Here is a 27,394-nt window from a genome sequence, read left to right on the forward strand (position 1 = left end):
GAAATCATATAATCTTATCCCTTTCCACTGCCCCTCAAAATATTTTGGATGTTTTATTCACAGCACAGTAAATAAATATAATTCAGACAAAAGCTATAAAAACACAGAAGAGAGTTCATCACAACATGAAGCCAGTTTGCTCCTGATCTCCAATAAAAGCACCAATGTTAACCTGTTCAGACCCTAAATGGGTCCCAAGTAGCTAAAAATTATTACAGAATCCTAAATTTCAAAGGTATTCTGGAAAGTCCACCCCTGCTCAGTAAAGAATCTTGCATCCCAAGAGATCCCCAATTAAGAGAGCTAGTGCAGACCATATAACATACAGCTCTTAGCCTAAGGAACTTCTCCTAAGATTCTGCTGAAAACTATTCCTCTGTAATTTCTACAGTGTGGTTTTCCAGCCCTGCGCAACTGTTTTTCATGTTCTGGCTTCCTACAGAGAGTAAGGATGATGACTTTGATGGATACATGCAAGAAGCATTACCTAGGCAAAAGGGGCTGAAACATCTCTTAAGTACTGAGAAATGAGATAATGTCTGGAAGCAGCCCAGGCTGATGCCTCCCAGATCCATTGGGGTATAAGAAGGGGCAGAAGGTACAGCACAATCCAACCTGCAAGTTTCTGTTATTGTAGCTATCTCAATAAAAGTAGTTCTAGCCTCCTGTGGAGTTCATTTCCTGGTATGGTCTACCTGGTGGGGCTGACACTTCATCAACTTCAGAATCACAAAGACAACAGTTACATTGTGTCTTCCCATAATCTCTGAAACTAAAAGTATGCATCTCTTGGAACCCTCAGAAGACTGGGTTTCCAGATCCCACCCCAGACTGGCTGCCCTCCTCTGGATCAATCTTCAGATCAGCCTCCACTGTCAGGGTTCTCCTTTTACTTCCTGGAAGGGCGGTCATCATGGAAAGAGTGCTTCTGAATGCTGCTCTGTGCTTTGGTCCCACTATGTGTGAAGCATGGTTATCTGCAGGGTGTGTGTGTTCACTCCCCCACCCTCCAATATGAAAAGCTCTGCCCCTAAGAGTTTGCCTGGGCCCACTGGGGAAATCCTTTCAGAGTGAATCCTTTTGATTCTCTAAGATCTTTGGCATATAATTGAACTTAGATCTCTAGAGGAACACCAGAGTCCTTCCATTTATTTCATCCAAAGAAACTAGAGATTGCACAATAAACTTGTTAACAAAACACAGAGCAACTTTCTTTAACCTCATTGGGACCCCAACTCCCAGAATTCCAATCTGACACCCTGAGAAGGCTATACTGATAGGGAATTCTGGGAGATGCAGTTGCAAAATAGATGCACAACACATACCAGAATTTCTTGGGCTCTGGCCCACCAGCCTTAAAAAATCACCCTTGCTGCCCTCTGCCTATGCTATCCAATATCTGAATTCCTGCAACAACCAAAGAGATCAGAAAAGCCTATTCCAAACATGAGCCAAATATATGTTTTGCATTCCAGGTCGGAGAAGCACATCTCTGGAACCCAAGGCCTGACTCGTAATATGCTTAAGCACTGTGATCCAGACAAATTTGGAGATGCGGAGGGGACTCACGGCTTCATTGGCCTGCAGAACGGCCAAAACGAAAATGACATATTTCTGCCCGGCTTCCAGGGCTTTGTTCTCGAAGTTGTCATAGCGCTTCATGTCCCCAAGGATGAAGTAAGGGGGCAGGCTGTGGAAACGGGCTGCAATGTACGCCTTGTGGGGATCCAACTGGCGGGAATGGCGGAGGCTGCGCCGCTGAAGTCTTGAGATCTGCTGAATTAGCTGGGGAAGGAGAGGAAGGACATCTAAGTCAGCTAAGCTGAACAAGAGAAGAATGAATAAAGATAAATAAATGTTTCTTTGACCCCGTTTAGAACGAAACTTCTGCAACCTGACACTTCCCACATCTGTTGGATTTGGTCCTCATCTTTTCAGCCAGCACAACTTCTCCTTTGCTTAAGATCATCGGCCACCTTTTCCATACCTGCTTATACCTTGATAATTCCAGGTTTAAGTTATTTTGTATAATTTATAAATACATGAGAGTGTTTTAGCATATATTAAAAGATAGAACTACACACACACACAGACACACACAGACACACACACACTGCATTCTACAGATATGGAAGCATGGAAGACACATACACATGTTCTACAGATAGGGGAATGCATAGAAGCTCTGCAGTGAACACAAGCTTGTGAAATTTGAGTGAGCAAACTGTAGTCCCTCCTGAAGAAATACTTTATATAAAAAATATGTACGCATATTTTCCAGTAGAAAGTAGCCTAACTCCTTTTATGATAGGAGGCATCCGGTAACCTGACATTTTTGGCAATATATCTGAGGATTCTGGGATAGAGTGTTGGATTAAGTTTGGATAATAACAGATTCTGTCCCTTATTCTGGTTCAGACTGGACAAATCACAGAAGGTCCTGGGAAAATGCTGAACTTGAGGACATGGATTCGAACACAGAATCACAGATATGGAAGGGCTCTGGAGTCCAACCTCTTGCTTAGAGTAGGAATCCGAATTAAAGCATCCAACTTTGCTCCAACACACCAAGAAAAGGAAGCCCGCTCCTTTGCGGGATCATGGGCTCCACTGTCAAACTCATCCTGCTATTAAGAATATTTTCCTAATTCAATTGGAATCTCCTTTCCAGTATCTTAAATCTATTATTCAGTGTCCTGCTTTTTGAGATGATCGAGAACAGACCTTGACTTTTATCAGCCTTGCGGGGCAAGCCAGATAGGAATCACGATCAGATGAGCTAATTCTACTTTATTGTAAAGCTATATTGACAGAAACTTGCAAGTCTGAAAGTACATTTCTGCCTATCTCCTTTACAGCCTGAGAAACTGGAGGCGGGGTGGGTGGGGGGGCTCTTCTGAGCCTCTTACCCTGCCTACTATCCAGCTGTGGGATATACTGTCTCTCATCTGACCATTCCCTTGGCAGTATCTCTTTGCCCAGTTTCACAAGGTCTTTCCCACATACCATTACAACTTTCTTCTAAGTGACACCCCATGGGGTCTTGAAAAGTATCTTCAAGAATATTAGTTGTCCCAGGAGTAAGGAGTAAAGAAGATGACCTTAATGGAGATATGCAAGATCCGTTACCTAGGCAAAAGGGGCTGAGACTTTTTTTTTTTTAAGTCTACAGCAACAAGATAACATTTGGAAGTAGCTGAGGCAAATGCCTCTTTGATTCACTGGAGTATAAGAAAGCGGGTACAGCACAATCAGACTTGCAAGATTCTGTTATTGTAGCCCATCTTAATTAAAGTAGTTTTAGCCTTCCTGTGGAGTTGGTTTCCTGGATTGGTCTACTTGGTGGGGCTGACACACCCAATTCTGTATCATCTGCAAATCTGACAAGTATTCCCTTCATGTTCTCATCCATGCCACTAATAAAACATCGGAGTACAGTCCCAAATGTGAACCTTGGGGCCTATCTCTTGAAATCTCCCTTCAATCTGATGAAGAAGAGTTGATGAGTGCCCTTTAGCTGTGTTCCTGCACACTGAATGACAGTGAGATTGCGTGGTTGCATGTGCGAAGCTCTGTTCCAATAAAAGCTCTGTTCATTTTAACTCTGGTGAATTTTTGTGTGGCTTAGTGTGATGTGTGAACTCAGCCAGTTTGGTTAATTTTATGGTTCAGTATATTACACAAAGCAGATAATGGTTAATTCAGTAAGTAGGCCAAGCATGTTGCGCAAATGCAACTTTAGATGACTACTTTTGAGCCTGTTAGGCTTCCATTAACAGGTATGTTACCCAGCTCACATTGGATTAGCTAATCAGGAGGCTCTCTGTGGAGTCCATTGTCAGATGCTTTGCCCCAGTGAAGATATACAGCGTCTACAGCCTTCCCACAACCCACTAAGGAAGCTACAAGTTCAAAAAACAGAATAAAATGAATCTCATAAGACTTTTAATGACAAATCCCCACCTACCTCTTCTAAATCCATTTCTTCTGGACTACTGTATGGATTCTGGAACTGGCCACTTTTGGATTTCTTCAAGGGTACCGCCACAATGTAATATGCTCTAATAATCAAAGGAAGAAAGAGAGAAGAACAGGCTGGAGACTAGTTTAAAAGAGAGAGATACTGAAGGAGAAGAACTGATTTAGGTGGGAAGTGTGATTAAATGAGGTGAGACTCAAAACAGGAAACATTTATTGGGCTGTTTTACCAGTGGAGAAAAATAATTGTCCCCAAGCTCAAATGACTGTGGGACTTGGCTCACGAAGTTCCTACAGGTTATCTAGTGGATCCTAGATGGGTTTCCTCTGGCATTTTATTTCGGTAAGGAACATGTTTTAGATTGTTAAGGCATCAAAACTGCCCAGGTTGCAAAGATGTTTAGGTGCAGACACTAAATATGTCTAGCTGTTCCAAGTGATTGTTTCTCTGTACTGTAGTTGAATGGTTCATCGCTAATATGTTTTGATAGCTTCCCAAACCTCGAGCAGCTTCATATGGAAAGGCCAAATGCAAATGCTGAAAGAGAGAAATATAAACTGAATGGCCAGACTGAATATTGGGCCCCCAGCGTATACATACTGAACGGAGGAGTCTGAATTTCTGACATCTGGTAGATTCACCACTATGTTGCCGTCTATTTCATGCCGGTAAGACACCTCTGGTTTCCTGTTGAGCATATTGGCTGCGGTAGAAACCACCACTTTCTGCTGGAGATCTCCTTTGTCGCTTCTCTGGCCCAGGAGGGAGAATCGGTAAGATGTTTGTGGCTTCAGATTGGTGATAAGCTTCTTGGTGGCACTCCCACCCACCTCAATCTCTTGGCCGGTGTTCTCATGCCGGATCTAACAAGGTGAGAAGTGGAGGAAGAAGGCATGGAAGAAAGATAATTGGGCCCATGTAAGAAAGCCAGAAGAATTCTGCTGTATCAGACCAACATTACCCTTCATCTTGTTCCCCACAGTAACCAACCAGGTGCATCTGGGAACCACAGAAACAGGACATGGACACACTGGCATCTTTCCATTCATGTTCCACGGCAGCTAGCATTCACTGACATGTTTGGAAATTTAGAAATCATTTATGCCTATCATGCCTAGTGTTAGCCTCTGTGGATTTTTTCCAGCTGTCCAAATCCTTGGATATCACAATGTTATTGGAAGCAAATTCCATAATTTAGCTGAATGGATTTCAATTAAGCAGGAGCATAGAAGTAATTTCTGAAGTGATAAGCTGTCTGAAAATGATATAGATTATTTTGGAAGATGGTAGTTCTTTCTCTTGTTACAGGTTTTTGAGAAAAAGGTGTGCAAACATATCTTCTGCATTTTTTAAATTGAATAACCTTTGAAATATCTTTCAAAACAACAATAATAAATGTTACTTTTATATTCTGCTTCTCCTCTAAAAACATAAGGCAGCATACATGTTAGCATCTTCTGATACCCCAAATAACAGCCCTCTGAGGTAGGTTGGGCATAGCAGGAGTGACCATGTGGTGTAGAGGTCAAAGTGTTGGACCTAAATCAGGGGGACCCAGGTTCAGAGTTATTTAGTGAGATCTATGGTCAAGTGGAAGCCTAAACCTGGTCCCCCTGATTCAAGTCCAACACTTTGTCCACTACATCATACTGGATCCTGGGATAGTTTGCTGTTAGAGGTTATTTCTAGTGCCTAGGATAAATACACACTGCAACAATGTCAGTAATGCATCAAGGCTAGATTGCTATAAAGTGCCTTTTGAAGACATTCTAGAAATTGCAACTTGTTCAGAAGGCAGCAACATACATGGTTAAGCGGGTCTTCTCTCCCCATTGTTTGTATTAAAGCAGCTGTGGTGGTTACCAGTTGTCCAAGTGCAAATCAAGATACCCACTTTGGTGTACAAAGCTTTACTTCACATGGCTTAGCTCTTAATGACCTAGAGGCAATCTCAAATCTTCAATGGAGAGCCTTTTGCACGTCCATCTACAAATATGTTGAACCTCAACAATCATGGCTGGTGTGGGTCTTCCGGGCTGTGTGGCCGTGCTCTGGAAGTTTTGTTTCCTAACGTTTCGCCAGCATCTGTAACCCCACCACCACACACCCCCAATCCCCCCCCCTCAGATCTCTATAAATACCCACAACAGGGTCACCTCATCCTGGGCACAGAGAGAACTGCTCCTGTCTGTGCTCCTGCCCTCTGAAGATGCCAGTCACAGGTGCTGGCGAAACGTTAGGAAACGAAACTTCCAGAGCACGGCCACACAGCCCGGAAGACCCACACCAGCCATTGTATTCTGGCTGCGAAAGCCTTTGACAATACACTCAACAATCATATTCTCTTTTTTTCAGGATCCAGCCTATCTTATGGAATAATTCATCCCTGGAGTGGTGGTTTGTCCCCTCCTTCTTAGAAATTAGGAGAGGGCTGAAAACTTTGCCCCCAGGCCCTTCAGAGTTTTATATTTTTGATGTCTGACCTCAAAGTTTTAATGTTATTATCCTATTTTTGGAAGGCACCCAAAGGCACTGGGGTTGGGAGGGTTAAAAGAGAATTTAAAAAAATAAGTTAGGGAATATCACAGGTGAAGCCATGATGATAACAAAAGGAGGTTGCATGTCATGACGTTGTTGTTCAGTCGTTAAGTCGTGTCCGACTCTTCGTGACCCCATGAGCCGCATCGCGCCAGGCCTTCCTGTCCTTCACTGCCTCCCTGAGTTTGCTCAGTTTCATGCTCATTGCTTCAATGACACAAATGGTGATCTTGCATCCTTTGTACAAAGGAGGCAATTTGATTGGTGCTCAGGAATGTCACATCCCTTGCCCCCTCTTGCCTCTGGCAGACACTGACAGTAAACATGTACCTTGTATGAAATAGGAGAGTTGTAATTCTCAGGAAACTCCCAGCCCAGAAGAACCGATGTCTTGGTGACCATTTTCACTCTGAAGTTTTTGGGAAAAACTGTGGGGAAGAAAAACAATGAGCGAAGGGCAAAGCATGAGGCTGGGAGTGAAAACGGCAGTCTCGGTTTCATCAACTGGGACATCTTTTCTACATACTATGTCCTGCTCCAGTCCCCAAAAGTTACCTCTGGCCATCTAAACATCTTGAAAACCCCTATCCAAGCCTGCAACATCATGTTATGCTACAAAAGACATCCCATCTGACCCGGGTGCCCTTCCAGCATCCCAGCACAATGAAAATCAACTACAAATCTTCTGTTTGGCTGCTGAGGACAGAAGCTCTGCATAGATTATGTGGGTTGTTGTTGTTGTTTTTAATTGGTTTATATAGGTGTATTTTCTCCTTGTCCAGCTTGCAAAGAAAAAAGAAAAAGAAAGAAAGAAAGAAAGAAAGAAAGAAAGAAAGAAAGAAAGAAAGAAAGAAAGAAAGAAAGAAAGAAAAGAGAGGGAGGGGGGACAAAAGCTGAAGAAAAGACTCCGCCCACCTGTGATGGCAACTGCTCCGCCCAGCTGTCAATCAAGAAGGGCTGCCTGGACTTGACTTTAGCAGAAAAAGGAAAAAGACTTACCTGCCAAAGGCAAAGGGAAGCCACCTGCCTTGTTATTATTATTATTATTTTTTTAAAGCCTGCTTGATTTTTAACGGTACTCACACGCCATCTTCAAGCCGGCGAGGAGTTTAAGGGCTACAGACGTTTTGGTTTAGGTTTTGGTTTCTCTGCCTCCCAGGATTCAGAGAGAGACCCTTGGGGGAGAAACCAGCAAGTCCTACCTTGATCCAGAAGGACCGTCCGATATTGAACAGTTGGGCTGTACGGCCCGGGACCTTTACTGGTATGTGCTCGGATTTTAACATCGTAAGCGGTGTTGGGCTTGAGACCATTCAGGGTGTATGAGTTTTCTGGAGAGGGAGGCAGCTCTTTCTCCTGGGGGTTTCCTGAAGAGATGGCCTCTCGGTATGCCACAGTGTACTTGACGATGACGCCGTTCCTCTCGGCTAAGACAGGGGGCAGCCACTTGACCTGGACCGATCTGGAGGTGATGTTGCTCGCCTCAAGAATCTGGGGGTAACCCTTTGGCACGTCTTCTGGGATGGTGATCTCCTGCAACGCTTCCTCCCCGAAGCCAGCCCGGCTTTTCACGGCCAGCTTGAAGACGTACGTGGCACCTTTATGGACGTGGGTGGCGGTGTATTTGTCCTCCTGGGATGCAAATTCCAGAGTGGCCAGTGGGTCGACGTCCTTGCGGCCAAACTGGAGGCGGTAACCCAGCACTTGGCTTTCGGCTTCCAGAGGGGGCTCCCATTTGACCAGGAGAGAGTTTTCTTGGGTGGGATACACGGACAGGATCGGTTTTCCTGGGACTAGAAAACAAGACAAAATGAGTTTGCGATGGGAAGCAGCCTGCAACTGTTGAAAATATTTTCTCACAGACTGTATTGCAATATATTACAACAATATATGCTGCAACAATATACAGTGCTATATTTTAGGAGAGTTGTGTTAGTCAATGGTGGCCAAAAATCAGAAGTCTGGGGGCACCTTTTCCAACACACAGATTTTATTCAAATAAAAGGCAGAAAGCTTCTGCCTTTGAATAAAAATTGTGAGTCAGAAAAGGTGCTCCCAGACTCCTGATTTTTTTCCTGCAGTACTTCTATCTTTTCTTTTCTTTTCTTTTTTCTTTTCTTTTCTTTTCTTTTCTTTTCTTTTCTTCTTTCTATTGGATTTCCCTTTTACATTTCAACTTTTGAACTTTTATTTAATTAAAACAAATAAGCTTAATTTTTTTTGTACTTAGGAGTCTCCTGATTTCAAGGCTAAGTGACCCACTTAGAAGACCAGTGCCATATAGGATCCAAAGCCACAGCTGGGGTGACAATCTCAGTCTTCCTAAAGTACAGCGTCCAAGTGGATTTGTATTTTGTGACATGGCAATGGCACGTCAAAACATAACGCTCTGTGCAGTTTCTTTTTGCTACCAACAATGCCAGATGTTGGCCTCTGATGTATAAACGTTCAGAGGCCAGACCAAGAGGAAATACTTTTACCATTACTGAGAAAAAAAAATATTATTATGATCCTAGACCCACTTGCCAGAACAAAAATCAATGTGATTTGTTTGGGGGTAAGCCTGCGCAGAATTAGCTAGATGTGAATTTGCAAAATTGAAGCCAGGAGAGAATGGGAATAAATTGAAAAGGAATCACTGCACAAACTTTTTCTGAAAAATGTTAAGGGCATCTGTGCAGAATTAGGTAAGAGATCCATCTAGATCAGCACCCTGAATGGGGTCACACATAAGGCTAAGACATGGTTTATTTAGAATGGTTTACTGAACAAACTATGGCTGGATTCTTGGGACATGCAAACCCCAAAATGAACCACATTAATGCTCAGGGTTCTGTTCTCAATTAGAGAACTTGCAGCTTCTCCTGTAGTTATTCTCAAAATCTAATATGTTGGTTTTACTTAGCTTGCAGCACCCAGGCAATGAACTGCCAATCCTTTCTTAAAATCCTTAGTTATCATCATGCCAAATCATTGGGGAGGATTTCCCAGGTGATTTTTTTTTTTTTTTGCCCCATCTGTTGCATGTTCTTTTCTGAACCACCAATAACCAGACTGACCCAGACTCAATAGACAAAGCACTGGAAATCTGAACAATCGATTGGGTTTTTGAATCTCCCCAGTGGCTGGAGGAAGACTTTTAATTTTACACAATTAAAGAAAGGAAGTTGAAGACTAGTGTACAAATAAATATTAATAATAAAAATATTTTCTATTTTAACTCAAGCTCAAATTAACCTGCTTCACGCATGTTATGCAAAGATCTAGCTCTCTGGAAAAGGCTCTAATACTGGGAAAGGTGGAAAGAAAGAGAAGAAGAGGAGGACCAGCATCAAGGTGGATGGATTCAGTTATAGAGGCAATGGGTTCACCATTGCGAGACCTGAAAGACCTGGTTAGGATAGATTGTCATGAAGAAAGTCTATCTATGTGGTTGCTAGGAGTCGAAAAAGACTTGATGGCAAATAATCAATCAATGTTAACTATTTTCTATAAACTCTTTATCTACACTATTTTCTTAAAAGTCTAATTTCACTATATTCTCATGTCTTTCTATGCCGTATCTCTAATGTATTGGTTTAGGGCTGATTTCTCTATTTCTGTAGTCTTAATCCGTGTATATCTCTGTGGTCACTTTCTCTGGAGCTATGAATCTTTTCCTACAGAGCTCAATCTGTCTTTTTATCTTTTTTTAGTGTCTGTTTTCTGTTTCTTTTCCATCCAAGTCTGTGTCTGTCTGTCTGTCTCTCTATCATATTCTATAGCTGTCCATCTCACACAAAGTGACTCTGGGTGGCATACAACAATTTTTCTTTGTTTTCTCATCTTATTTGTTCCTGGCTGGGGTTCTTGATTCTTCTTCTCTTCTTCCTAATCTTCACTCCCTCTGAGAGTTATGGCAAGAGGAACTTTTCCCTCACGTCAGTCTGAGGGAAGGGAAAAAACGCCTCTCTCTCCCCCCAGTTTTCTCAGCTGCTGCCCCCTTTCCATTGCCTCTCCTCATCAGGGCAGTCTATCTCTTAATTTGCTTCTTTATTTGACTCCTGGGGTTTGGCTCTCTTTATTCAGCTTCCTCCTCACGAGGCCTGTGGTGGCAGAGTTCCCAGGCAGCCATCTTGTCTCTCCTCCTGCTTGCCTCCTGCCCAACGCTGCTGTTTGATTGGCCGCTGCTGTTTGATTGGCAGCCGGGTCGTCTTGACGATGGGGGAGGACCAAGAAGGGAGGGGAAGCAGGTGTACAGGTGCTTCTCACCTGCTCAGGCAGGTGGTCCTTCCACACCATCCCCAGCCTGAGAGAGGAAATTCCAGAGCTTCAGCATCTGTGGAAGATGGCAGTCCATGAGGAGGGACCCTTCCAGGGAACGGATTCCATCGTCCAACTGTGCTTGCTCTTCATCGGACACTTTTTCTATTCTACAGGCCAAAGATGGCCTCCTTTGACATCAAGAGAGATGAAATACATGTCTCTCATTGTTCCCAACCATTTTTCTCCTCCATTATTCTTCCTTTTTCTTTAGGCACAGCACTGGAAGACATCATGGGGCCGCTTGCCTGGCTTGGTCATCTAGAGTTTCTCAACCTTAGCAACTTTAAGAAGGGTGGACTTCAGCTCCCAGAATTCCCCAGCCATGTTGTGTGGACTTCAACTCCCAGAATTCCCTAGCCAGGACATGTGGACTTCAACTCAATTCAAAGATGTGTGGAATTTAACTTCTTAAAGTTGCTAAGGTTGAGGAATACTGATCTAGAGCAGCAGGTCTTAAACTGGGGGTAATTACCCCCGAGTAGGTAATCTGGGCACATCCAGGGGGTAATGAAGCCACTTGTAATTGCTTGCTTGTGAGTCAAGGATCCAGTTTGCTGCTGCCCAGGCATTTGTGTAAAACAACAAGGTTGCTTTTATTTATTTATTTATTTATTTATTTATTTATTTATTTATTTGTGGGGGTAGGGCATCATTTGAGATCAGGAAAAGGGGTAATTGGGTCAACCAGCATAATGGTATGTGGGAATGACCTTGGGAGACAGGGAGAAGAGAGGCAGCCAGGGGAATGGTCAGATAAAAGTCAACTTAGTCCACAGCAGGAATGTGGGTGCGGCAAGTGGCTCAGAAGGGACCCTCCCTAGTTTCTCGGGGTGTAAAGGAGATGGGGGGAGAGATGCAATTTCAGACTTGCAAGATTGATGTTAGCCTTGCAAGATAAACCAGACAGGAAGCACGGCCAGATGACCTAATTCTACTTTATTGTAAGGTTACGTTGACAGTGTCATGCAAGTCTGAAAGTACAATCCTCCCCTTGTCTCCTTTACAGCCCAAGAAATTAGGGAGGGTCCCTTCTGAGCCGCTTGCCCTGCCCACTATCCAGCTGCGGGCTAAAGCTGCCTTTTGTCTGACCCATCCCTTGGCTGCGTTCTTCTCCCTGTCTCCCAAGGTCATTCCCACATACCATTACAACCAGTTTAAAAACCACAGTTCTAGAGAGAGTCTGTCCCAGACCCCCCTCCATGTGGGGCTGGTGACTGGTTTTCTCAGTGGCAGTCCCCATTTTATGGATCACTCTTCCCTAAAAGTCTGGATGGACCCTAGTTTACACACCTATTGTTTTCAGGAAATGCAATATCTGATGGTGCTTTCATCAGCACTCATCCAGTCATGATGGCAGCTGAAATCCCCCCTGGTTGCACCATTCCTCATGAAACTCACCCAAACAGTATTTGATTCAGTATTTCATGCTTATAAAAATCCCAGTTCTGGATATAATTTACATAGTGCTAACAGAGATTAGACTAACCCTTAGAAGCAGTTCTCCATAGGGGCCTTTTAGCAGGGAAAAACCCATTCTATTCAGCTGGTATTTAGTGATGCTGGGAACTGGATTTAGGATTTAGCATCCAAGGAAAATGTTTGATGATTGAGTTGTAGCCTTTCCTCAAATGTGCATTAACTTGGAGGCTCATTGTGACTTTCCCTTTATTTCCACAACAACCTGGTAAGGTAGGTTAGGCTGAGCAGAACATCTTACAAATTTAAAATCCAGCCAGGATTTTAGAATCACCATTCCTTGGTTCTAATCTATTGCTTTTATCTAATAAATCATATTGAGTACTGATGGGGAAAACAGCAAATAAAGTAATTAATTATCTTCTTCCAATGTGCATTTGTTTAGCGGTGGAAAGGAAACCAAGAGATCAGTGACTCATTTGAAAGATTTGGGGGAAAAAACAATTATCTCCTCAAACTTGGGAAATATAATTAAAAATTATCATTTTGAAGCAGAAGGAAATTGAGCATTTAGCGAATCGCTTATCTCCTGAAAAGGCTGCAACTCTGTTATGCATGTATCGATGTACCCAATGATCGTGAAACAAAATCAGAGAAAGACTAACCCTCCTCCCCCAACATTCACCACAAATGGCTTAATATTTATAAAGGCAGCCAGGCAACTGTTCATAAATGATAGGCACAGCAACGGTTTTTTGTTGAATATTTCAGCTGGAATATTCCCTCCACTTTGGAGGGATGTGAATGGGTACAAGGGGATCCACGGGGGCTGTCAAAAAGGTGAGCGTGACCAGGCGATCAAAGCTCTACCCGTTTACATGCAGGCAAAGTGTGCAATGGACATTAAAAGGTGGTGGGGCTTCAATCATCTGGTTGTGCCCATCATTCTATCACTGACACCCCCTGCAGATGATCCTCAAGAGGAACCTGAATGCGACTAACCTTACGAATGAATGAATACCCATGGAATTTTGCAGGCCAAAAAAACCTAAAAACTGTGCCACCCATTTTGCTACCAAATTTTGGCAGGGTAAAGTTATTCCGCCCCCATAGTCATTCGATCCTATCTTGATTGGCAAATAGTCTTTCAGTGCAGAGAGGAGGAGTTTTGCAAATGGGCACTTTCAAAGAGCTGGCCGGCAGCACTGACTGGGAATACCGGCAGGCGGACAGGTGGACTAAGAACATCTAAATACTCTCTAGTAAAGAGCAGATGAAGCTTTTTGTAGAGGCCACCTTCTAGTCAGCCTGGCAACATATCATCTTCCTCCTGATCTTAGCTTGTGTGAGCAGAACAACCAAGGTTAGCAGGGATGCTGACTGCTCCATCCTGTCCTATCCAGGGATGTGAATAGCAGTAGAGGTTTTAAGTAATTATGTCTTCCTTATTTAAATTAAATTAAATAAACCACAATCACTGTGGTACATATAACAACCCATGCACAAGCCACATTGTAGCTAAAGTTAGAGAAGTCTACCTGTTTGGGGCAATGTAACGTTGCATTAATTTGAGCAATTAATTTAAATTTAACCTTATATTAATTTTCAACCCACCAGGAAAGAAAGTTTGTGAGCAATTTTTAAAAAGAAAATGATGCAGGGTAAGCATCTTTAACAAGGGACCGCTTAACTCCAGTTGTCTCTGCCTGTCTGGTACAGTCCAGCAGGGTGGGCACGCTCCGGGTCCCGTCAATTAAAGAATGTCATCTTGTGGGACCAGGAAGCACACCTACTCTGCTGCAATCCCTACCCTTCGAATGATCTCCCCATGAGATTTGTGTGGCTCCCACCCTGATGTTATTTGGGAAGCTACTGATGGCAGGGTCCTTCTCCCAGACCTTGGGAACAGTTTGACCATGGAGGCCCTTTTTGTCTGTTTTGTTTGTTTTGATTTGACTTGTTTTGGTCTTGTTTTAAATATTTTGCTCTTCTGGTCAGTTGTATCTTTTATGTGTGTGTGGATGGATAGATAGATGGTGGATGGATGGATGGATGGATGGATGGATGGAATGATGGATGGACGGATGGATAGATATATAGATAGAGGGTGGGTGGATGAATGGGTGGATAGAGAGAGAGAGACAGACAGATAGAGGTTGGGTAGCTGGATGGATGGATGGATGAATGGATGGAGAGAGAGAGAGAGAGAGAAAGGTTGGCTGGATTGATGAATGGGTGGATAGATAAATAGATAGATAGATAGATAGACAGACAGACAGACAGAGGTTGGGTGGCTGGATGGATGAGTGGATGGATGGATAGATGGATGGATAGATAGATGGATGATGGATAGATAGATAGATAGATAGATAGATAGATAGATAGATAGATATTGGGTGGCTTTGTGGATGGATGGACAGATGGATGGATGGTGGACAGATAGATAGATTCCTAGCTGTAAGCTGTCCAGAGTCATTTGAGAGTAGGGTGGCCCATAAATTAAATAAGCAACCAAGCTAACGAAAAGGTAGGAGGCTCGGAGAGCAGTAGTAAGATATGAGCATCATCAAAAAGAGGAATTCTTATTTGTTAAGCAAATTAGATCTTGAAGTAAAAAAATATTGCTACAATATAATGAAATAGGCACTCAAGGACTGGACATTTTAGAGGCTAATAAAATCTCCGCACAGCTTTTATTTTTAAAGCAAAAAGGCTGTGAATTTGGCATCAAGAAATCAGGAAACAGACTGAAAAAAGATACCTTAAAAGAATGTGAAATTCTAAAGGCAATATTAATGCTGAATTGACGCCAGTTGTAGGAGTTACATATGTCCAATAATCCAAGATCAGAGGAAGTTAATAACCATGTAGCATAACTGAAATAGCTGGAATTGTTGACAGAGGATACCCAGTTTTTGAATGCATCTTTTAGCAAATAATTGAATTTTTTGAAGTTTGAAAAATGGGAAATCATCAGATGCAGATGGACTGTCTAGAGAATTCTATAGAAAGATATTTTAATCCCAGTGTTCTCAATCTATCCTGGCAAACTTCTCTACGTTTACACTTATTTGCAAGCCAGGAACACACAAGAGAATGCTTTATACAGACCTATTTCATTACTTAATGAAGACTATAAATTCTATACTAAACTATTTGCTCATCATCTTAAATTAATTTTAGGCTAAACTATACCTCTAGACCAGTCCAGATGTATTCCAAACAAAACGACATCGCTACCTCGGTTAGATAGCTATTAAATATATTTTTGTAAACATAATTCAGTTCCTCTATTCGTATGATTTCTAGATACAGTGAAAATCTTTGACTATGTGGAAGGATTTTTTTCTGGAAAAAACACTGCAATAATAAAAAGGACAAATAAAAAGTAATAATTATGATTCTTTCAGATTTTATCTTCAGGATATGTCAGATTGTATAGAAAATTTAATATGCCTGATATAGGAGTGTTTAATGTAGAAGCTATTGCATGTCATATATTTAAAGATATATTTATATATGAAAAAATAAGTACCACTTCCTTATTTAGGCATCTCAGCTGTGCGTTCCTAAAAGGGGAAACGGGAAAATGAGAAGAGAACAAAGAGAAAAGATATTCTTGGGCATCAGGAGCTATCCAGAAGGCCAGCAGAAACATCTGGGGGACTGCATTTGGCCTCCCTCGCCAGCTGCCAAACACACATTTTCAAGGCTTTCAAAAGCCCAGTGCTGTAATCTTTACACAACAGCTGCGCAGGGTCGGTTAGCAAGACCAGCCTTCTGGAGTGCTCACCTGCTCCTTTGGTCACGACCTGTTTCGGCTTGCTCCGGGCCCCGTCTCCTTTCATGGTGTAGGCAGCGACTGTGACGGAGTAGGTGGTCTCTGGCTGCAGCCCAGAGATGATCATTTCCTGAGGAATTAAAACAAAGACTTGAAACAAAAAAGCCCTCTCCACTTCCTTCCTTCCTTCCTTCCTTCCTTCCTTCCTTCCTTCCTTCCTTCCTTCCTTCCTTCCTTCCTTCCTTCCTTCCTTCGGAAAAAAGAGGATTTGTCTCTCCAGAGGAGCACCACCGGGGTCCAGCATGCAGGGCACAGGACAAAGCAATTCTTGAGACACCACATCACATGGAAATGGGGTGGGCAGGGAGAAAACCCTACATTTTACATACCAAACACACAACTTGCGATGAAGAAGCCAGATTTTAAGGCAAAAGCTTTGAATGGGAAGGCTGTGCTCCTTCTGGTCACAAGAGGAAATGCTCTTGCCAGCAAGACTTTCACGGGGCTCCACTTTTGGGGCAGGGGCCCCAAAGAAAAAACAACTGGCTTCAAGCAAATTAAAAACCCCTTTTCTTCTTTCCTTTGAGGGGGTGGGGAGTAGAGAAGAGAAAATAGCAAGAGCTTTACTTCTCGCTTTCTATAGCACAAAACCAGCTGTTTGAGAATAATATGCCAGAAAAATGCATTCTGCAACTCCTCCAACTCCCAGTGGCCAGTTTGCACAGCTGCACACTTATCTTGGTTTAACCCTCATAACTCAACCTGGTTTAGCTGGGTTTGCACGACGGCACATTTATGTTGGTTTAACTAATATGTTAAGCTGGTTTCACTGGGTCTGCAGAACTGCACACTTACGTTGGTTTAACCCTCAAGCTGGTTTAACTACTGCGCCTCCATTCCCCAGATTCCATGCAGGGAAACTAAGCAAACATTCAGAGAGGCTGAAGCACGCAAAGCTGCACGAGAATTAATGGGGGGGGGGCGAGGCGGGGAGATACTCAACACCATGCCATCGCTAATAAGAGGGAAGGGAGCCGAGAAAAGACCATCACAATGGAAGCTTTTTACTTACGTATTCTGCAGTATCATCGGTCTCCCACTGAACAAAAGAAGGTAGGCAGGTGAGAATGAAAAGGGGAAAGAGAAAGAAAAGTGAGGCGGGGGGAGCACAGAGGGGCTGCCTGGAAAGAAAGGCCGGCGCTCAAAAGCCCCCTGCAGGCTGCTGGGGCATACGGGGGGGGGGAGGGAGGAGGCCTGTGAGGTTAGTAGAATGCATCGCCCTGGTTAACGGAGTCCGGGGGGCCTGAGCTGGGCTGGAGGGGATTCATGGGCAAGAATTCATGGGCAAGAAAAGTTTGCAGGGAGGAGAAAGATGTGCTTTTGAAGGGGGAAGTGGGCCACCCCAAGCCCTCCCCCTGGTGCTCCTGTTGAATGAACTGCCAACCAGGGCAGAAAGAACAACCTGGCGACCTCCAGACCATGGACTTCAGCTCCCAGAATTCTCCTGCCAGCCTGGCCATGGTTGAGAATTCTGGGAGAGGAAGTCCACACATCTGGGAGCTGCCCAGGTTGAGAAGCACGGAGCTACAGGGAATAGAAAAAAAAGCTGAGACGGGTGAAGGATAACCTCCGAATTTCCTTTGGAAAGAGACTTTAGCTCAATGACAAAACCACTTGCATGCAAAATGTCCTGGATTCAATTGCTGGCAATCTGAAGCTTAGCATTCTGGCCTAATTGCTCCCCTTCCCTAACATAAGGCTAAACCAGTAAACATTTCCTAAATCTTGCCTGAAATTCCTCCTCTAACCACGCTGCGTAGTTGGGCTAACCTGACTGCTTTCTGAAACCTGGAGAAGTGCTGTCTTGGATCAATTGCCTAATTCAATTTAAGGCAACAAGGCTTTTCACCAGAATCATGAGGACTAGGACCTTTATCCGTATGGGAGAGACACAGCTAAATCCTTGCTTGGCATGTAAAGATCCGTGCTTGGCACCTTCAGGTAGAACTGGGAAAGGTTCCTATCTTCAACCGCTGTCCGTGAGACACCCTCCTTAAACCCTCCTTAGCATCAGTCTGCACCAGGCTGGGATGGACAAGAATTCTGAGTGGAGGATAATACCTTCTCTTTAATATTCACTTTGAGCTCTAAGGACCGTCACCTCCCACCCACAACCCCGCAAATCTTGGCTATCGCCAATTCCTAGTGTCTGTTTCTTTCAATAACACAAGCAAGGATTTATATGCATCTGGGCAGTGATTAAAAAGATGTTTTTAATTGCCTTATTATGCAGGATTTGCTTTTGGTGGAAGGCAAAATAGTTCTGCATGATGCCCAAATGAATGCCTGCGCTTTGGTAACCAGTAAAAGAAATAAAAGCCAGAGCACGCATGTGCAGAATCTAAAAGCTTTCTGTTTCAAGGGGACAGATGACTAATGCATTAGCGCCATCCTGGTTGGGGTGGGAAAGAGAGTCAGTTGGTGGCACCAGGCTAGAAGCCAGGAGGATGTGAGTTCCAGTCCTGCCTTTGGCACAAGGCCAGCTGGTGACTCTGGGCTTGTCCCTCTCTCTCAGCCCTGGGAAGAAGAAGAACAAGGGCAAACCACTTCCAGAACTGCAGGAGTGGTCCAAGCAGGAATCAAAACTGACTCAGGCACCCCCAAAAAAGAGAAGGAAATGTCCATTGTTAATAAGCTGTCAATCACAAGGATAAGCGTGACTGATTTGGGTTTGGGTTCAGCCGGGCTGGAAAATGAGAAGCAACTTGCCACTGAAAAGGAGAGAACCCTCACCTGGGCATCAGCCAACATCACATCCTTGATCTGGGGCAACCCACTGGCTTCTCCGTTCTCCATGCGCACATAATGAACTTGGTAACCACGTATCTGCCCGTGCTGGCGGTTCTGGACCGGGGAGCGCCAGAAGACTTGGATGGCAGTCGAATTGAGAACCTCCACTTCCACCTTACGGGGTGGAGCGCTGGGCACTGGAAGCAGAAGGGAGGAGGAAGAAAGAGGGGAAACGTGGGGAGAGACAAGAAGGGTGCAGCTTTAATAGGAGGAATCGGTCATTCAAACGGCTGGCGAACGGGCGTCTGGTTTTTACGCGGACCTGAACGGTCAGATGCTTTTGGGACTCTGCTGGACCCCCCGTTTTGCACGCTCAAGAGCTGCAATATGGAACCGTGAGTGGGGCTACAGTGGGAAAAGCTGGCAGATTGTGTGTGGGTGTTTGGGTGTGTGTAAGTTCACCTATACAGGTTCACAATAAAAGAACACCTGTTGGGGAGACAATCAATGATCTCCTGCCTGGTTCACCCATGACTTCCGATGACAGCAGCCATGAATTTGTGTAATAGCTGGTTTGACTTTTTTTTCTTTTTTAAAAAAAGCTATTCTAGGTTCATCTGAAAAACCTCCTGGTCTGCAAAACCCAGCTTCCAGGACGAGGCTTCCGAGAGGCTGACGCGGGCACAAGAAGTGGGGGTCCCTTTCGCCTGGCATTCTCCCCTCTATACTAGCCGGTGAGAACTTGCCCCCATTTTATTGTTGGTATATTTACGGCTACATTTTACGGTGGACGTTTTAATGGTGGTAAGTCACCAATGGATTCAATGAAACGAACTGGATAAATAAATAAATTTCAGAAAGGCTTTTCCTAGCTTCCCTTGGAGATGTGGAGAATTCTAGCTGGCATTTTCTCTACGCCAAGCAAGCAATCTGCCTCTGAACCCTCATTCTTCCCAGAAACAATGCTTGATTAAGTCTTCTCCCTGAAGATTAGCCGGCGAAAAGGCTTCTAGACATATACCTTGGATTTAAATGACTTTATATACTGCGGCTGCTCCTTCTCTGTAGCAGATTAGAATTTTTTTTCCCTTGAATTTGGATGACTTTGGGAGTTGCTAATTCCCCAGGAAGGGAAGATGGGGATGGCCTTTTAACCTCAATGTTGGGCCGGATCAAAGTCCTATCTCTGAAAGCGACTGGCAGAATTCAGCACGTTGGGTGCGAATGAGCTCGGGGCAAAAATTTTAGTAGAACGTAAGCAGGGACCCAGCAAATCTTTTAACCATGTTAAGCTCTCCAAAACCCTGGAAGCCAAGGGACCTCAGGCAGCAAATTATACTGCTGTCCTACAGCTATGCTCACTGTTCCAAGAGGCCCCTACAATTCCAAATAATTTCTCAGCCCTCAAGCTGCAACTAAAAAGGCAGAGTTAAGCTTCATTCCTGAGGCTCTGCGGATTCAACCCTGTCATTTTCTGGAAAGCCGTTTGGAGGGCCTTTTCCTAAGATGCTTTTGGGACTTCCCAATGTAACCTACAACATTGGGAATCTCCTGGTGGCCCCCCATCCAAGGATGAATGAGGGGTGATCTGTCTTAGCTTTTGCGGGGGGATCAGCCAAAGTCAGCTAGGTGGTTATGACAAGCTAGCAGGTTAGGGGTTAGTCGTCATAACTTGTATTCAGGTATATGGATACCCTCAAGAGGGGAAGCATTTATCAGTGTAAGTATCCCCCAACCCAAATTGGTGGGCTCAGAAAAGGAGGGTAGGACAACAGCTTCCTTTAAGGAAACCAGGGTCCAGATTGTTCCATGTACTTCAATGAATCTACAAAACAGTCTCTAAATCAATGTTTCTCAAACTTGGCCACTTGAAGATGGGTGGACTTCAACTCCCAGAATTCCCCAGCCGGGCCTTTGGCACCCCGAAATCCGTTTTCAGAAGCTCAGTTTTTTTTTAAACAGGTGAACCTGAATAATACGGATATTTATTTCTTTATTGTTTTTCTTGTTTCGGATTTTAATCATAAGCCGCCCAGAGTCACCCTCTGGGGGAGATGGGCGGCGTATACATTTAATAAAGAAATAAAATAAAGAAATAAACCTCACGCTTTTTTTTTTTTTGGTGGGAGCGGACAGGAATTGTGGCAAAGCAACCCCAGGATCTTAAAGCAAGCTTTTCGACCCGTGTCTTTGCTCCGGGAACCACGTCCGGCACAACAGCCCACCCGTCCACGCTCCGAATTGGTGTCCCTCCCGGCATCGTCTTTAGCGGCAGCCGCTACTGCAAGACGCTTCCAAAAAATAGGAAAAGAGGAGGGCGCAGGGAGAAAGCCCCACTTACCATCTTCGTCGGTACGGACTATGACAGGCGAGCTTTCTGGGCCAGGCCCCACCATCGTATGCGCCACCACGGTGATGCGGTACTCCGTCCACTTCTCCAGGGCTTCCAGGAAGATTTGAGTGGTTGTTGGAGGAATATCCGTCACCTCTTTCAGTTCCGTGACCTCCGGGTCCAGGGCTCGGTATCGCACGCTATAGCCTTCCAAGACACCGTTTTGGCTCTCAACGGGAGGAGGTTGCCAACTTACCAGAATGGCCGTGGACCTGGTGCTGACACATTTTACGTCTTGAGGGGGGGCAGACGGTTCTATGGTAGCAGTAGGGGTAGTTTGGGGGGGTCGGGGAAGAGGGGGAGGAGAAGAGGGTGGGGGGAAAACAAAATATAGGAAAGATAAAAGAAAAAAAGAAAAAAAATGATAACAAAAAAACCTAAAACAAAACGTACCAAAACTTGGTCCAGGAAGATAAAACTTGGAAAGGAAAAGAAAACTGGCTTCTTTTAAATGAAAACCAAAAGAAAACGAAGCGTTAACGGGGGGAGAGGCAAGGGGACATCGCAACGCAAAGTGGGCAATGCAACTCAAGAGACACAGGGGGAGGGTGGGCTAGCTGGCACTGGGGCCAAAAAAGTCAAGATGGTGTCTACCACGGCACAACCGTGGCTGCTGTCTTGACTTCCTGGAGCCTTCCTGCAGATGCCTCTCTAGCTGGGGGCTGGGCTGCTTTGTGGAGCAACCTCTCCATCAAACCTCTTGGCCTGTAACTGACTTGGCGGGTGGACGAGGGAAAGAACAGGGCAAGAAGAGCGGAAAGGGTCGGGCTCCTTCCGTTCCTGCAGATGACAAATCCTATTCCCGCTGTGGGGGAAGCAGCGGGGCGCCGGGATCGGCCCCCTCTGCAATTCCACCAAGAGGCAACTGAATCTCTTCCTCCAATCTGCTTCCTCCCCAAGCCGGGAGGGGCCCAGTTCTCTCCTGGATCCCCTCTCTGCAACCGAGGGAGAATGTGGGCATCTTCCCCACCGGCCGATTTGCAGCTCCGGGGAGCGCAGTTGCCGCCACCCTGGTTCACAACCATTTCTACGGCTTTTAGGGCTTTTGCCGAGAACAGAGGGAACGTTCTCCAACTGCTTTCCCCAACCTGATGCCCTCCGGGTGCCAGGCTGGCCAGTGGAGGGGGTGGAGAAGGAAAAACCCTGGGGGCCAGCTTTGCCCGCTTTTCTGCTCCAAGAACTGCCCAATTCAGAGAAATCCTCAGTGTTGTGCCCAGTGGTGCAGCCCTACCCTTCCCTTCTGCACCAGGGTACCCCTTGAAAGAGGGCCAGCAGTAGCGCTACGTTTGCTACACGACCAGTCTAACAAACCTGAACTGCAACCGAGAAACAAATGAATATTTTAAAAAATCCACCTGCTTTAAATGTTGATGCACAGCAAAGGCAAGGGAGGGGAAAAAACTCTCCCACACCAGCAACCTGGGCTGGAATTTAAGCATTGATTTGACTTGACTTTTTCTTTGGCCTTCGGGGGGCTAATCGCTCGGTGGAAGGACAGCGAGAAACTGAAAAACGAAATGAAAAGCAAGCTGTCCACAGAGGTGCGAAGGAGGCCGTTTGGATCGCGGCTCAACTTGTTCGCTAGAATTGTGGTGCAGCTTTCTCAGTCTTTCAATATCGGAAACTTTTTTCACGTTTCCGACTTTTACAGCCACTGATTAGCCGGAAGAGATGGGGAGGAAGGAGACAGTTATAAAAAAAAGGACATCTGGCGTTCTTTTTCCGTTTGCTTCTGCTTCGCTGAACGCTGGGACGAGCCGGGATCCTTGGTTCAACGCATGTTTAAAGCTCAGAAATGGTTCTAATAAAATTAAGAATCTAATCCAGTGTTTCTCAACCTTGGCCGCTTTAAGATGCGTGGACTTCAACTCCCAGGATTCCCCAGCCAGCCATGCTGGCTGGGGAATCCTGGGAGTTGAAGTCCACGCATCTTAAAGCGGCCAAGGTTGAGAAACACTGATCTAATCATACCCAAAGCAAAGATTTTCCATGGTTGCACAACTGAGCATAACATACCTAGCACCTACCAAACATGTACAGGGTTGAGATGCAAATTCTAAAAATGGATATCCATATATATATATTTCCCATTACAACGGCACCTTAAAGTCTCCCTTGAGTTCAACTTTGGGTGACTTTACAGACATACCACCACAGTTTTCCTGAGAAAGGTGGTCTGCCACTTTCTGGGACATTCCCAGGGATGCTCTGGTGGTCTCCCATCCTGTAGGATTCCCTGATGGTCTCCCATCCAAGTATTTTCCAGACCGAAGCCTGCTTAGCTTGTTTGGCGTTAGCCAACATTAGCTTATAGGCTAGCTTTGCAACGGATAGATCTTGATAAAATCTGGTTCGCAGGGCAGTTGTTGGAGGGAGGGGGTGCAGGCAGCGAAAATGCCCCTATTCTCCTCCTCTAATTTCAGAGGCTCAAAGGAACCCTCCTTTGCACTACTTGGGGGGGGTGTTCAGGGGAAGGGGGTTTACTCCCCTCCTTATTCTGCTAAGAGTGCCACAGCCAGCACCTTTCAAAGAACAGGGTGCTCTCTCGAGCAATCGCATTAAAATACTTTGCCGCAGTCCACCGGCACGTCCTGGGATTCCTATGTCTTAATTCCTTGGCTAGCCATCTAAAAAACAGAGACACTCGATCGAAAGGAGCTGATAAGCTTGGAAAGCAAAGAAAATAAGCCATAAAACCAAACCACGGTGCTAAAAAAAAGGGGGGGGGAATAGCAATAATAATAATAATAATAATAATAATAATAATAATAATAATTTCCTCAAGTTATTCATCAAGCAAAGCCTTCCAGTGTCCACGTAGTCTGTTTTACCTACCTTCTGCACCGGTTAACTCTATCAGACTGTCTCACGAAAGCTCGGCTGGGCAGAGGGAAAGTCAGATTCCCGGTGGGTTCCTAGACCTGGGTCTTAACTCACTGGCTCTCTCCAAAGCAACCACGGACTGCCTTCCACCCCGGCTCCCCCAGCGTCTGAATGCTGCTTAAAATAGGCCTCGGCAGGAGAACGTACACAGAGTCCCCTGTCCTTTTTGACTGGTGCCAAGCGAGTTGTGGGTTCGAACTGCAGTCCCGCTCTCATCCCTCGCGGTACCGCTTCCCAGACAGACACAAATCCCCTGCTTGAATTGAGTTGGTGGGTCTCCACCTCTTTCCAAGCCAAATTCAATGGGGGGGGGGTGCGGTGGTGTCGGTGGGGGTGTTTCCAGATTGTCTGAAGGATAACAGTCTCTGGTACGAGCCGGTCTGCCTGCACCAGAGAGCAACAGAGCCCTTTCAGGCAAGAAACTTTGCTATATTCCTAGTTGCGTCCAGATTACGTGTTTCTCCAAACCTCCTTTCAGTTCCCTGCTACTTCTTTAATTGATCAGGTCTGTTACTTTTTGGAGGAAGTGAAGGACTGTTCATCCTGTTCTGAAGTGAAGGACTGTTCATTCATTCATGATTTGTCAATCTGTAGTTACAGCAACACAGACTGAGCAGATCCATAAATCTCTGGGTCTTTCCCCCACGAAAGGCACGAATGAGCCTTGGGGACCGTTTTCTTCCTGCGTCCATTTCACTCCCAACCCGTAGCAGAGGTAGCCTAAAGTTCTCCCTAGCTGTTCCCATACAGTCAACAGGCTATGGGTACAATCTGACCTGCTTTCCAGACCAAGTGCTCAGTGCCACAGTTAGGGGACTCCAAAGGGTGAGCTCAGCCCAGGATGAGAATGACTTTGGTGTGAGAACGTCCCCTCTGGGCACTGTCCTCTAGGGTCCTTCGGCTTTGGGTAGTGGGGACGTCTGGTTGTTTTTGGAGACCAGCAGGGACAGGACAGGGCTGATGTACTGTGAACCATGACGGTAAGAGCTCCTTCATGGGGCAACCCATCTCAGTCAGCCGACAGATTCCTTTTATGATGGGTGCATTCCTCTTCTGGAATAGTGTGACACCCATCTTCAAAAGGAGTCTGATTATCAGCATGTGGGAAAGACCTTGGGAGACGGGGCCAAGAGATGTTGCCTAGGGAATGCTTAGATAAGAGAGGGCACAGCCCACAGCTGCATAATGGGTAGAGAAAGAGGCTCAGAAGAGACCCTTCCTAGTTTCTCTGGCTGTAAAGGAGACATGGGGACAATTGTACTTCCAGACTTGTAAGGTTCCGTTAATGTAGCCTTACAATAAAGTAGAATTAGCTTATCTGGTCATGTTTACTGTCTGATATACCTGGTAAGGGTGACTTCAGTCTTGCAAGTCTGAAAGTACAATTTTCCCCCGTCTCCTTTATACAGCCCAAGAAACTAGGGAGGGTCCCTTCAGAGACGATTGCTCCATCCACTTTCCAGCTGTGGGCTATGCTGTCTCTTATCCGACTGTTCCCTATGCAGCATCTCTTTGCCCCTTCTCCCAAGGTCTTTCCCCCGTACAGCAGCTCTTTCAGCAGGCCCACACAAAACACTTGTTCAGGTAGTCCTCATTGAACGATCACTCATTCAGCGACTGTTTGAAGTTACAACAGTGCTGGATGAGGGAGACTTATGACAGATCCTTGTAGTTGTGACTATCGCGGCATCCCCATGGTCATGTGGTCACATTTCGGGCGCTTGCAATTATGACGTTGCAGTGTTGCGCAGTCACATGATGCCATTTGTGACCTTCACTGCCAGCTTCCAACAAGAAAAGTCAATGGGGAAACCAGCAGGAGGTCACAAATGGAGATCATTTGTGACTGCGGGATGCTGTGACTGCAAGTGATTCGCTTAGCAACAGCAAGTCGGCGCAGTCACGTAATATCGTGCTTTATGACCACATCGCTTAGTGACGGAGTTGCTGGGCTGAATTGCCATCATTAAGCAAGGACTACCTATACAAAACCAGGGTGAGTTTTGACTGGTGGCTGAACCTGCTGGTCTAGCTATCTGCCAAAACCTGCTTCCTCCTCAGCTTAGCTCTGGGCCATGGCAAAGAGAGTGACTGGTGGATGTTTTATCATTGGTTGGTGACATTTGGTAGAAGGGGAGGATAACAAATGGGGGAATTCACCAATCTCCTCTCCTTAATACATCCTGTACTCTGTAAATAAGGACAGCAACATTTGCAAATGTTACGCTGGTACAGTTTTCTATCAGGTCAAAGTCAGATGGTTAGCACCTTAACTCATTTATGATGAAGAACACCTACTCTCACCTTCTTCCTTACAGGGAGAAACTCTTTATGTTTATTTAAATTCTGGATACCATTTCTAAATGCCTATCTATATCAAATTAGAAATTAACACAGGCATGTTTTACACAAAGTCTGTTTCTCACTTATTTAGGGGATAAGCAAACGGCCACACTGTCCTCCGATAACCTCTCCCACATTTGAACAGGCCCTTGATAAGGTAACACCTGACAAGGTAAGGTTTACCTTGATAAGGTAAACCTCAAAAGAGCTGTGCCAGGTTAGACCCATGGCCTAGGTTGTCAGTATTTTGAAGACAAAGAGGCTAATCAAAAGCCCCGTCAGGGAAGATCACAAGTGGGTTGTGAAAGATTGTAAATGTTTTTTCCTACGCAGATCCAGCAACTGACATTCAGCATGCTGCCTGGGGAATTCTGGGAGTTGAAGTCCACACATCTTCAAGCTGCCAAGGTTGAAAACACTAGTCTAGATGCTGGCTGGGGCATTCTGGGAGTTAAAGTTCTGACACTGGAGATAATTTTATGATGCTCACAATAGCATCATAACTTTTCCTCTCCAAGAATCTCTCTTCCCACTTTTGATACCTTCCAAATGGTCTTATGGTACAAAAACCTCCTAAATCCAGAAAAAAAGACTACATTCTGTCCATTCCCAATCTATAAAATGTCTCAGTTTACTGGAATAATGAAATACACCAAATCTAATTTTTTATGCACATTTAGCATGGCTTTGGGATTACAAAATTAGTTCTGCCTGAATTCTGCTTTATACTTAGTTTGGATCTTTTTGCTAGATTCTGCTGTTCCCAGTTTATACACCTTCTGATAATCCTATTATTCTGGGTTTGTTCTTTTGACTATTTAATTATGGAAGGTTTTAAGGGAAAGGGGAGGTCAGCCTGTTTTAAATAATAATAATAATAATAATAATAATAATAATAATAATAATAATAATAATAATATGCTACAGCACCAAAAATGCAGTGCCTGGTATAGGTCCCCAAGCTTTG

At 44.8% G+C, this 27,394-nt stretch overlaps 1 protein-coding gene across 7 annotated transcripts in view; it reads right to left on the minus strand.

The window, feature by feature from the left end:
- PTPRS (protein tyrosine phosphatase receptor type S) overlaps window positions 1-27,394 on the minus strand; it is a 220,860-nt gene that overhangs the window by 44,900 nt on the left and 148,566 nt on the right. For 4 of the 7 annotated variants that reach the window (XM_088149344.1, XM_088149342.1, XM_088149343.1 and 1 more), the window contains exons 11-18: window positions 21,151-21,456; window positions 18,813-19,006; window positions 16,032-16,149; window positions 7,720-8,310; window positions 6,848-6,945; window positions 4,580-4,842; window positions 3,968-4,061; window positions 1,570-1,785 (exon numbers count right to left, since the gene is read on the minus strand). In XM_088149344.1, the coding sequence (XP_088005470.1) occupies window positions 1,570-1,785; window positions 3,968-4,061; window positions 4,580-4,842; window positions 6,848-6,945; window positions 7,720-8,310; window positions 16,032-16,149; window positions 18,813-19,006; window positions 21,151-21,456 (1,880 nt within the window). The remainder of the gene's footprint in view (window positions 1-1,569; window positions 1,786-3,967; window positions 4,062-4,579; window positions 4,843-6,847; window positions 6,946-7,719; window positions 8,311-16,031; window positions 16,150-18,812; window positions 19,007-21,150; window positions 21,457-27,394) is intronic. The other 3 variants (XM_088149347.1, XM_088149346.1, XM_088149345.1) reach the window with 1 other exon arrangement.

This window comes from Python bivittatus, unplaced genomic scaffold (assembly GCF_059951505.1).
Source record: "Python bivittatus isolate LINGU-HERP-01145 unplaced genomic scaffold, Pbiv_v1 ctg000580_np1212, whole genome shotgun sequence".
NCBI classification, from domain to species: Eukaryota; Metazoa; Chordata; class Lepidosauria; order Squamata; family Pythonidae; genus Python; species Python bivittatus.